The sequence below is a fragment of the Papaver somniferum genome, chromosome 10 (genome assembly GCF_003573695.1).
Source record: "Papaver somniferum cultivar HN1 chromosome 10, ASM357369v1, whole genome shotgun sequence".
Taxonomy (NCBI): Eukaryota; Viridiplantae; Streptophyta; class Magnoliopsida; order Ranunculales; family Papaveraceae; genus Papaver; species Papaver somniferum.
In genome coordinates, this window is record NC_039367.1 from 41842371 (window position 1) to 41855898 (window position 13528).

General features: G+C 35.4%; 1 protein-coding gene across 1 annotated transcript; it reads left to right on the forward strand.

The window, feature by feature from the left end:
* Nucleotides 1-9548: 9548 nt before the first annotated feature.
* On the forward strand, nt 9549-11234 carry LOC113317177 (RING-H2 finger protein ATL1-like). The gene has a single exon (XM_026565300.1). The coding sequence runs from the start codon at nt 9979-9981 to the stop codon at nt 11056-11058; it is 1080 nt and encodes a 359-aa protein (XP_026421085.1). The 5' UTR covers nt 9549-9978; the 3' UTR covers nt 11059-11234.
* The last annotated feature ends 2294 nt before the right edge of the window (nt 11235-13528 follow it).

Here is a 13528-nt window from a genome sequence, read left to right on the forward strand (position 1 = left end):
AAGAAGATGAAAACTTCCTTTGCATAAAGCCTTAAGAGTGAAGGCAGATGCATACTTTGATGAAAGTGTGCAAGACTGAATACTTGTGGGTGAAGTAGATTCACTGTAACGGGAAATCATTATGCATCACTAGCCTGGCCGGTCATACATACCCAAAAAAAAATTTATATATAGTATTGAGATTGTACAATGGTGTACACACCTACCAAAATCTAGCAAATCCAACATACATTCCCACAAAAAAGTCCATAAAATCATGACAGCATAAACTATGTACGTGCTACAAAAATCCAGCATTTATACCCCACAAAACATGCATATATTATTGAGATAACACAGTGGTGTACAACTATGTACACACATATAAAAAATCAATAAAACAAATATCCATACCCACAAAACAACTCATATATATTATTGAGATTGTACAATGGTGTACAACTATGTACACACCTACAAAACCCCAACAAATCTAAAATACATACCTTTTGGATAGACTCAACCTTGAAAGATGAAAACTAGTCAGTGTAACAAAAGCATGGGCACAAGCACATATGTTTAGGACATTTCTCATATGATCTCTTTTTACAAATCAACTTGATGGTAACAATCTATCAATAAATTTGTAACAAAAATAATCATGTAATCATGTCAATCTACCTATATATATATTGTACAATTATGCACATATAACAAATCAACAGGTGTAGAACTATGTGCACATTAATGATCAATAGGTGTACAATTACGTGCACATTGAAAACCAATATGTGTATAAATATGTACATTTTAAGAATCTATATGCGTACAATTATGTGCACATTAACATATCAATACTAAAATTTAGAATAGATATCAAAACATGGCTTCTGGATATTGTAGCTGATAAAATTTCAAAGTTGTTGTAATAAAAGGTTCGTTAAGACTTGTGAAAGCAATAGATTTTAGACTTAATAAAACTTAAGAATAAAGAAAATCTAATTCAAAATTGATTTCAAGATTAGAAATAGACCAAGGCTCTGGATTCCACTATTCCTTCTAGTTGATTGGTTTATAATGATATTTCAAGAATTATTATTAAGCTCTTTTCTCGTTAATTCATTATTAATCTTTAAGGTGTCCAAATATTAAAATTGTAATCCCTAAGTATGAATTATCGAAGAATTAATTCTAAGCACAATACATCAAATTGATTCACAACTAATTAAGAAAACCATTTTTATTTTTATGTTGATCTTAGTGAATTAAATAAAATAAATAATTAAAGAAATTACCAATCAAGCATGAGTGAAGAGTTTCCTCCGTTGTCTCAGTCACCGGGTACTTAGCCTCTCATCATGATGGAAACACGCTCGAAAGTTGATTTCATTTATGCTCAAAAATGGTTTACAAATGATGAAAGTGTGAAAATGATTAAAACCGGGTATTTGTAACGAGTATAATTATTACAGAATTACTGTTACAAAGAACGATAAATATGTAGTGTCACTATCACTGTAGATGAACAACAATACTATAGCGTCTTATGTTCTTTGTATCTTCTTCACCAGCACCAAACTATTCTCCTCTGCAACTTAAGTTTTCCGGTTATGTGATGTTCTAACTTTTCCCCAAACTCTCTGTACTTCTTCTATGACCTCCGAACACTCTTTTTATACTCGACATGGACTTAATCTCTGCAATAACTCCGAAATTATTCTCCTTAACTCTGCCAGCGTCGGAAATATTTTGTTTCCTTTTTCTTATCCTGCACGCGTCTGCAGCTTGTCAATTCGTGTTTACTCACTCCAAACACAACACAGATTGAGTCAAAACTTCTCCCATCACAGGCCAACCACAGAGAAACACGGGAAGGAGTAAAACAATCCCATGAAACCTCACGCCTCTATTTTATTCATCACGACGATTCATCCAATTCTAACCGAAACCATCGACTATACCATCCCTATTTGGTCCAAACAGGCCCTAAGAAACCAAATCCAGTGCTCGAGTCTCACTCCAAAACCTTAACAGAGTTTCCGCAGGAAGAAAACCCGGGAATCTGTTCAATCCTTAAATCCACCATTCTAGCCAATTGTGGTATAAACGATGATCATTACTAGCTCTATTGAGTCAAAATAAAAAAACCCAATGAGTTTCGGCTCTTGAATTTTCCTAGGACACAATCTAAATTTCAACCCTAATTCTGTCTGTGTGTGCACTATTTTCCCGCCAATTTTGAAATTCAAAGCTAGAGGATGAAGTGCCCTAATCCAAAACATGGGCGCCTTTAACAACCGGGGTGCCCGGGGTGCCCTTATCCAAAATGAGGGTGCCTTTAATACTTTTTCGAGTCAATTTTCCGAAAATGTTTATTTCCAAAAATACCTAAAAATACATTAAAACATAATATTAGTACAAAAATCGAGTACCAACAATACACAAAATTGAGGACAACTTAGACACAAAAATGTGTTTATCTAATACTCCCAAACTTATTATTTGCTAGTCCTCGAGCAAATCTAATCTAGAAAATAAAATCCTAACTCACTGTCGCATGCATCGCGATTGCACTTAGCGTGTGCAACAAGCCTTTGAACCCCTAGGTGGCCCTAGTGTCCAAGTTATAGTCTCGGAGGGTTTACAAGAGGTGTACCCACAAAACCTTATACTCCAAACCCTATAATATTTGTCTTTATTTTAAAATATAACAAATTTCTTTCTCTACCACTTCACTGCCTCCGCCACCACCACCATTCCATCACCACATATCCACTACCACCACCAACATTTGACTACCATTCCACCACCACCGCTCAACGACCACCACCTACCAACCGCCACCACCACCACTCCACCACCACCAATGCTGGCACCACCACAGCCGCCGGTGGTGTCAACAACCGAAGTTGATCCCTAAACAAAAATAATAAAATAATATGATGTTAACAACCGAAGTTGACATCATAATATGGTGTCAACAACAGAAGTCGATAAAAAAAACCAGAAAACAAGAAAAAAAATAATATGGTGTCAACAATCGAAGTTGATCCCAAAAAACATGAAAAAATAAAAAAAAAATAATATGGTGTCAACAACCGAAGTGGATCCTCAAAACAAAAATAGGAAAATAATTAAAAAAATAATATGGTGTCAACAACCAGAATTAATCCTCAAAACAAAAATCTAGAAAATAAATAAAAAAATAATATAGTGTCAACAACCGAAGTTGACATCATAATAACGTGTCAACAATTGAAGTTGATCCCAAAAAAAAAATAAGAAAATAAGAAGAAAAAAAAAATGGTGTCACCAACCGAGGTTGGTCCCAAAACAAAAATCAGAAAAGAATAAAAAAAATGAAATAATAATATGGTGTCAACAACCGAAGTTTACCCCAAAAACAAAAATCATAAGAAAAGAGAAAAAAATTGACATCATAATCTTGTGTCAACAAGGCAAGTTTACACCCAAATGTGGTATCCACAATCCAAGTTGATACAGGGGCTCAACTACATTCCAGTCCGAAGTTAATTTGTAGTAGGCTAGAATCTGTAGCGGCTTAATACTGTATGGTGTTCAAATATAAACTAGGTCCCGAGTTTTTTCTGTATTTGCGGTTTCTTCATTAATAAAATTTCTGGTGTCTGTGTTATTTCTTTTCCGCATTATATTTGTTTATATAATTGAAATATCATAGGTTCTGCGTAATTCAATCGGTTGATAAATCCGACCTTGATTGTTGGATATAACTTGATTGACACTTGAGCATTGGTTTTTGGTACCGTCCAAGTTATTTCTCATATCAATCAGTCTCACGGATTTCTATCTTGTTGATTTACTGGTTCTATTGAGAAAGAGATAAAACTCTTTGATATATTTCTTGATTGAATCTCGCTTTTAAGTTGGTCCTCTCGGAAATATATTTGAGTTTAGTCCATAGAGATTGTCGTACGAATTTTGGGTGTGGTTGTAATACCTCACTTTTTCAAGAGGCAAACCCAATATCAACTTCTTGTTCACCATCTCTATTCCACCATCATTCTCAGATTTACTTCAACTGCTTCACCATCATCATCATACCACAAATCCCAGATCTTAAGTTACAGAAACCCTTCTTCTTGAATCGATTCGACGGCAGCAACACCCGTAAAATCTCAGTATCACCATCTTCTCAATCTCAATACCTAATTCGTATAAAACCCATTCAACATCTCCTAAATCTGCTCCATAACGTCACAAATATCCTTCCTGAAACTGAATCCTTCTCAATCAGAATAATTATTGAACCCTAATTCTTCACTGTAGTCTTCAATTGGCAGAAACAATACAAGCATCCTCTTAAATCGACATTAATACATCAGTTTCAATTCATCATCGTGTCATCTCCTTCTTCTCTTACATCCGCTGTTTCTCGTTTTCCTTCTCTCAATTTCAGACAAACAATGGTAAGAGATAAACAACTCTCTTGAATTTAGGGCTAGGTAATGAGTGAATTTGCTATAGGCGCCATATGATACATGCCACCACAATCACAACCACTAAACAAACTCAGTTGGTTGCCTTCTAATCCATGGGTAGACTCCGCATATCATTCGCCTATAAAATTCCCTTTTTGTCTTTTTCTTCTACTTTGAATTCTTCCACCAATAACAGTCGTCTCTTAATTCTCAGATCCATTGCTTCTCTTCAATTTCTCTACATCACTAAAGATGCCATGCTTTTCAGACATAGATGAAGAAATAAAAGCAAATAATGAGAAATAACTTCTCTCCAAATCAACACTTGCATATGTGAAATGACACTTCCGCCCTTCTTGCCTCAAATGGACAATTTCTTCTTCTTTTGACCTAAATGACTCCAAAGTACCTAAACACTCAAAAGCAAACATAAGATACATATTTTACAACCAAAGAAAGCATAAACAATAGATAAATATCAAGGTGTTTAAGACACCTATCAAACACATGCCCTGTATGTAAACCGAAAAAGATCTATTGACTCCTGAACTCGTTTTGTCTTAAGGGTATACAAATTCGGTACACATGCCATGGCAAAATAACTCACGAACTGGAAGTACACTTACCATGTATGCATACTTACCCAGTCGAATATTTTCAGATGCATCAGAATTATTTGTATGAGATGATCGACATTTGAACAACTCTCTAAAAAACATATCTATACATATTTGATCACATTATTGTAACTCAAGATTAAATTATTAAGTGTGTATGAAAATGATTAAGCTTATAGTTCGTCTGGCTAGTTTCGGCTAACCTTTCATGAACAAGTCTTTGTACACAGTTCGGTTACGGTTCATCCTAACCAGAGTGTAAATTTTATTGTGTTAATCTCAAATCAGAGATTCATCTAACGGTGGATACTGATTGCTTGATTCCAAATCTACCTTAGCTTTAATCTAAGCCTTTGATTTTGAAATTCTATATAAGGAGAACCTCAAGCAACTGGGATCTTTGAATCCCCTACACTTTTCTTATATGTCCTCGTTGTGAACTAGAGTCGTCCTCTCCTTTAAATCTTTTTAGATTTAGTGACTAAAAATACTTCACTTAGGTATTCGTGAAACCAGGTCCAAATATCTTGATCTTGATATTGATTGTTGAGTCTCACTCCGATCAGGCGAGATAGATAGAAATCACAAAGTTCTTTGTCTCAGACTTTGTGATTCCACGGGTATATTCCTCCTTAACAATTCTTTGTTGAAATCAGAGTAGGAATTACTTGTGAGGTGAATAGTAATCTAGGCTACTCTGAGGGAGTTGTAAGTACCGGATTTTGAGGTTTGCTAGACTTTGTCTATTGCAAACGATTTCATATTTCACCTTGATCTTTGATCAAAACGGAAATCACATATAGGCTTATATGTGGGAGGAAGATTGGTTTAAAGTCTTCAATTGAATTGAAGCAACTATTAATTAGGCTGTAAAGGACGTCAGCTAAGGGAATCAATTGCGCAAAGTCTTGCGAGATTCAAGGGCATAAGTAACGCGAGTATAAATGAATCGCCGTGAAGGTAGATTCAGTCTCAAATACATTCCATTCCGAAGTTATTTGTAGTAGGTTAGTGTCCATAGCGGCTTAATACAGTTTGTTGTTCAATCTGGACTAGGTCCCGGGGTTTTTCTGCATTTGCGGTTTCCTCGTTAACAAAATTTCTGGTGTCTGTGTTATTTCTTTTTCCGCATTATATTATTTGTTTTCACGTTTGTACATAAATCAATTAAAGTAGATACGTCCATCGTAATTGTTGGATACGACTTGATTGATCTTGGATATTGATCTTTGGTATCGTCCAAGTACTCTCACGTTATAAACAGGTTCACGGACTTGTCTCCGTTTACATATTGATTGTGAGAGAAAGAGATATAAAGTTCTAACACAATTCCTAATTGAGATTCATTAAGTTGTAACTCTCGGAATTGTATTTGAGTTTAGTCCATACATGTTTCCTGAAAAAAAGTAGGTGGTGCATTTTGGTACCCCGCATTTTCACAACTTATAATCATTATTAAATAGTTCCATACATACCTCGACACCTCCAACAAAAGTATGTGGCCAGCGATCTTCTTTGTTAAATTTGGCTAGGAGCCTGCACATTTTACAACAAAAAAACAATTTCAAAAAATCACTACATAAGAGTTTGTTGGAATTATAGACAGTAGAAAGCTCTAGAGATATCGCATAGGGCAAAAAATGTGTTAACATACTAAACTAACAAGTCAATCAAAATTGCATTCATAAGGAGTATAAGACTAGCAACCTTAATATGTCCACGACAGTCCCTAGATAACTGAGATTTTCATTTTGCATATAAGTTGATCCAATTCCAGTACTTGCATTTAGAATATAAGCTGCTCCTCCTCCAGTACTTGCATTTTGCATATGAGCTGCTCTACCAAGAATTAAATTGTCATTGCAATGGTTATAATGATATTGTCATAACAGATGGGTCTTCAATTTGTAATGGTTATACCGGAACATGCATCTACATACACAACACACAAAAGCACACGTAATACAAAAAAGATTACAAGCAAGTGATTTATTAAAAGTATGAAAGGCTCTTCTCCCTGGAACATTTTTGCAGCCAAACCAAGCAAAAGTTTAAATACAAAACAAAAACTCATTATAGGAGTCATTATCAAACACTTTGTTAGAAGATCCTTAAGTTACAAGTTTAGAATTTCAACAATACCTCCACTGTTAGCAGTTCAAGATTTACGGGGAGTAAAAGAAACTACACTTACATTGTCCAGTACAGCTCCAACATCCATACCTAACCTATCTGCAGTAGGTGTAATGTAATCAGATTTTCAAACACTACCTGGTAAATAGAATTGGTGGTACAAAAAATTAGACGAAGCAAAAAATAGAATAAAACAAGACAAGCATACAAAGGTCAGTGACTGTTAATGTACGCAACTTTCCCATTTCTTACATGCATGTTATTAGGAAGCCGTGAAACGTTTAATTTTGAAAAAGGATTAGACCAAAACAAGAGAAAGTACAAAATGCCCTAAACTGAAATGATTCTGAGAAGGAGATCAATTGGAACACATAATAAGCAAGCTGAGTTGCCTGATCTGCAACATATTAGCAATCATTGGTTCAATTTATTAAATAAATCATTACTTCAGAAAATAGAAAACCTAAAAATTAGTTCTAAATCAAAATCGATAAAATGAATTTAGATCCGCTGATAACGATTGCGCTTTGCGGAAGGAAGTGATGAATTGTTGTTGATCGTGGCGATGGAGATGTTGGTGCCGACGTTTGTTTTAATCGATTCGTCGGATGTTTTTTAGATACATTGATAACGACTGTGATTTCAGTGGAAGGTTGTAGGAGACTCAATAGAAAAATGTTGTGACGGTGGAATTTGTAAGACAATAGTAAACTGTTATTATTGTTGTTGATGGTGGCGATGGAGATGGTGGTGGGGGTGCTGGAGTTTGGGTTGAATGATTTTCGTCGGCGCTTTTAGGGTAGCGGAAGGAGACCGTGGTGAATGAATTACTAATGAAAATACAACGGGTAATAATGGAATTAAATTTTTTTTGGATATCCTTACGGGAGGGTATATATAAAATATCTAGGCGTATTTTTGAAGTCCAATGGATAGTAGGGGCATTTATTTGATTTCCACTTTATAAAAAGTCATTTATGCTGATTTTGTTTCTTTATTATAAATTATAACTAAAATAACTCTATTGGATTATGCGTATTTAATCCGTCCATCCGTTAGATGTAAATTCGTTGGATGTTGAAATGGATGTGAATGTCAAATTTGAGATCCGTAATAAATTGAATTGGATGCGGATGAGGTGAAAACCGGTCCATACCTGCGGATGCTCACCCCTACTCTTCTACATAATGTCGGATGTTGGCATCCCAACTCTCACACTCAAAGGTGTGGTTGTCTATAAGAAGAGTCCTCCCCTTTTGGAACCCAACTCAAAATGGAACCGTCCTATTACATACTGGCTTAAATATTAATCATGCCGACCATATGTTTCCATTGTATCATTTTCAATCAGGGAATTTCATGATTTTCAGAACTTTTCCGAAACATAGCACAACTAGTTGAAGGACTAATAGACATTCAGAATGGTGTCCTCGTCATCTCATTGTAAATTATGCTGGGCTTAATAAAACAACACCCACAAAGAAGCAAAGAACAGTAATGGATCATGTTATGTATGTATACATGCCCAAGCAAATATATCATGAGACAGTGATGTAGCGACGTAGTTAAGTTTAGATTGGACGAAGTTAACCCCTACTTTAATTAAAGCGTTTAATTTGTTTATAGATCCGTCTTCCTCCTACTTTGTCAACAAAGATTATTTTCAGTCCACAATCCACACTATTGATTGATAATGTAAAGCAGATGTGAACAAACAAACAACAAAAAAGGCTTTTAGCCCGCGGAATGTATCAAAACAAACAACAAAAAACAAACGAACAAAGGTGTTCTGATGAAATGAGGAAATTTCTTTCTTTCATTCTTTCTTTATTGATTTTGTGCAGCTTGTGCTGTAAGTTCATGCATACTCGGTTTTGACTCGAGGACTTAAAAGTAAACTTTACTTTAAAAAAGAACTGATTTCCACGCGAGAGAGAGGAGAGACTAGAGAGCAGTTAGGTTTTGTGTATGTGATTGTTTAGTGGGACCAGCAGGTTTTTGAGGTCTGGTCTGGTGCTCTTGTTCTTCATTACGTACCTGACTTCGATTCACACGGTTTTGACTTTCTTTTAACATTTTTTTCTCATTGGAAGCAGCAGCTTTTCTTGTAGTGGGTTCCACTACTACAGTCTACACACCTGGACTGAATGAAAATTGGAACTAGTCCCCGTTAAGCCTAGTCTAGTTGCACATAAAATTACTACAAACAAATCTTACGTAGGAAGCTCAATGCTCTTTGTTTCCTTGTACTTTAATTACCCCATTTCACGTGGATATTGTAATAATAAATAAATATCATCTACTACTATTATTGATTATATTTGGTTGAGATGTCTCTTCCATAAAGACAACTTGGAAAGAAAAAAATCACACCAAAAGTTTGATTCCATTAATACTCTGGGTATCTATCTACCTTCATTTTCAACTCAACCCTATTGAAATTGAAATTCAATTCAAAGCAAAGTCCCTCTCTTGTTACTACCTACATACATGTCCCATTCATTTCTCAGCTGATGGGACTTCTCTATCTATCTCTTTAGCTACTCTTCTTCTGCATTACCTCCTCTCTTCATAATCTCAATGTGGGTGATTTTCCTTTTGGGATCTTCAATCGCACCCATTTGGTAGTGCACCATTTTCAATTCTTGCTCTCTCTCACTTTCTCCATATTAATTGCATCATCATCATCAGCTCTTCTCTATCTCCGTCTCTTTAGATCTTACGACTTACCAATTTATCAGCTTTTAAATACCCAAGATCCAATTTTATTTTTTGGGTGGGGGGTCTTGATGGATCCATTACATAAACTACAAGTGTATAATCACCAAGTACTCAATGCAGCATTATCTCCGATCAAAAGCCAACAATCACATTCAACAGAAACAAGTTCACCAATCTTAGTTATTGCAATACTAGGAATCATGACAACAGCTTTACTACTGATAGGCTATTATATATTTGTAATCAAATGTTGGTTAAATTGGCATCGAATTGGTGTTGTGAGAAGATTCTCCTTTAGAAGATATGAAGACCCATTGATGGTTTATGATCCAGCTGCTGAACACCGTGGTGTCGATGAATTGGTTATTCGAGCAATCCCAATATTTCAATTTAAGAGAAGAGAAGGTGATAATGAAGACAGTAGTTTCCATGAATGTGCGGTTTGTTTGAATGAGTTTCAAGAACAAGAGAAGTTAAGGGTTCTTCCTGGTTGTAGTCATGCTTTTCATATTGATTGCATTGATATTTGGCTTCAAAAGAATGATAATTGTCCGCTTTGTAGATCCAGTATCTCGACGCCAACTAGATTTCCTTTTCATCAAATTATAGCTCCAACTTCTTCACCACAGGATCAAACTCCTTTTACAGATACCGTCATTAATACGGATGAAGATTTCGTAGTCATTGAAATCAAGGGTGACAATGATAATAATACTAGTTCAGATCAACTTAATACTATTCGGCGACAAGACACGGGGAAATCAGGAGAAATTTTGAGTCAGTCAAATGTTGCCAATCCTTGGCCGATGAGAAAGTTAGAGCCAAAATCAATACAGAAAAGGGCTAGAAAGTATCATCATGTTTCAAGTATGGGAGATGAATGCATTGATATTAGAGGGAAAAAAGATGATCAGTTTTCGATACAACCCATTAGAAGATCAATTTCTATGGATTCTTCAGTTGATAGACAGCTATATCTATCTGTTCAAGAGATTATACAACAAAAGAATAGACAACAATTCAATGATGTTAGTACAAGTGATCAACAAGATTCTAGCAGTAGAATTCGAAGTCGATCGTTCTTTTCGTTTGGAAGTGGACGAGGATCTAAGAATGCAATTACTCCTTTGCAGTTTGATGAGTCGTAACAGTAAAAACCTAGTGTAATTCATCTTTGAGTTTTAATTTTTGGTTCTTTTCTGGAACAATTCTTTTTACACTTGTTGAGAGATAGTAGTTTTATAAACAGTAGTATAAAATCGAGTGTATAGCAAATTTGTATCTTGGGTAAATACTTGAGAGCGAGATTAATTTTCAAACCCTATCAAATCTGTTCTTTTTTGGTTGATTAGAACAAATCTATGCTTAATGATTAGTTTGATTATAAACATCATTGGTCGAGCCCATATCGTGGGGATAAGATGTTCAAATAATAGCAACTTTTTTGAGTTTTTCTTTTTATATAAAGTATAATTGATTCGATTGTGAGCTTTTTTTCCCTTCTTTTGTGTTTTCTATAGTGAGAAAAGCCAAAAATCAATGAACTTCTTCAGTAACCTGACATTTTGTTACGAAGTGAAAATAGGAACAATTATTCATTAAGTAAGAAAATGCTGATGGAAAACATTGTATTTGTAGCAATAACTTACGGGGCACCCACGGTTGTGCTATTTGTTGTACCTTCCTTGCACACGGGAAAAATGAGAAGATTCTGAACACAAACAGATTTCTCTCACTCTCATACCTTGTTTACTTAACCCTGATTAAGGCATCTATGCGGAAAGGGTACAACCAGATGTCTGAGTAAGGCCCGAGTGCCAATAGCCTACAAACAGATTGGCTTAGTAGGGTATCTACAACAGTCTGTTCAAACAATGTAAACAAAAAAATGTTCAGTCAAAAGTCCAAACTGATATAGAAACTGTATGAGAGGGAGAAAACAGAAGAAGAATCCAAAGACTGTAACCCAAAAGTCTTCTAAAACCATATTTATATCTTGCACAGTCAAATTCACAAGTGATTTTAGTCAAGAGACTCGGAGATCCAAATTCTAGTTTTGTTACCTTTCTTGAGCATTAAGTCAATGGATAGAACTCAAAATTTCGAAGAAGAGGAAACGTAGGCAATATAATGGCAACCCACATGCTTGAAGAGAATAATAAAAATAAAAATAAAGAGTGAGAGTTTATGGGTTTCCCCTGAACTTTGGGGTTTGAACTTTTTTCAGGGAGCTTGTTTTAAGTATCACATTAATTTCTCAATAATCTCCATAAAAATGGGTTGGATCTATAGAGAAAGAGAAAATAATAAACAAAAGGGTAATTACATGTGTACTGTGATTAACAAGCTTTTTTAACTTAAGTGAGTGATGAAGCAGAGGAACAGCAAGGATTAGCAGAAGTTGCAGGCAAAAGCATATGGGAATGCATGCTGAGTTGGACACACATCGTTCCAAATTGTAGTAAAAAGAAAAGCAAAGAAGCCACCGCTAGTGACCAACTTGTCACACCAATATAAATGTAGTTTCTCCTTGAAAGATTCTACTCCATACATCATTTCTTTACATCTAAACACAGATTATTTAACTTTTAGGGTATCTCTTGGTGACATAAAACAATAAACACTGCTATCTATGTATGATTAGCACATTATTGTATACAATGTTTAGGGTTTCTCATGTGGTGATTAGCTCCTGTGGGTTCTTGTTTCTTTGTTTCAGTGTCTTATATGTATGTACGTGCGCACGCACCGGCGTCTTTCGTGTGCATTTGCATGTGTGCATATCGGCATCTGTGTGGCAAGAATATATTATGGGCTGTTACTTTCTGTTTTCCAGAGTTCTTATTTTATTTGTCTTCAGAGTTCTTATTGTTTGGATACTAGTACTCGAGTAGATCACATCTTCATCATCCAGCCACCTGACTACAACTAACAACTTCAGGCAACAATTAATTTTGACTCCACCGAAGGATGTAGACATGTAGTTGACAGGAATTTCTTAGGGAATCACTGACAACCGCGGAATAACGGATCTTGAAATATTACGATGAATAATAAGTAAACCCAGCACAAGCAACTATAATAATACGAGAAAGATAAATCAACTTACAAGACACGAGATTTATAGTGGTTCGACCAATACATACAACTTGTATATATTGTCTACGTCCACTTTGAGACGCACCAACTCAAATCCACTATGAAGAAAAACGATTACAACGTCGTGTGAATCCCAGCAAATCCTTGGTTACACCGCAACAATTACCCGAGACGATAATCTTGTCTCTTGTTCCTCACCAATATGCTCTCACAACGAAATCCTAGCTTTAGCCCTAAAAGCTATACAAGAAATCTCTCACCGATCTCTTAATCGTTTTCTACACAATGTACAAATTCTACAAGGCCTAACTACCTATTTATATATGTTACAAACTTGGCCACCAAGAATTCTAACCGGTTTAGGAAACCCCTTCCCTAAATAATCACGACTAACTTTAGGAAATAATTAATTAGTCTTCAATAACTAACAATCTCCCACTTTGAAGACTTATTGGTTGTCTTCCATTCTTCAACTTTGGATTGACGGTGCTAAAACATCTTCCTTGTTAGTGCGGCTCC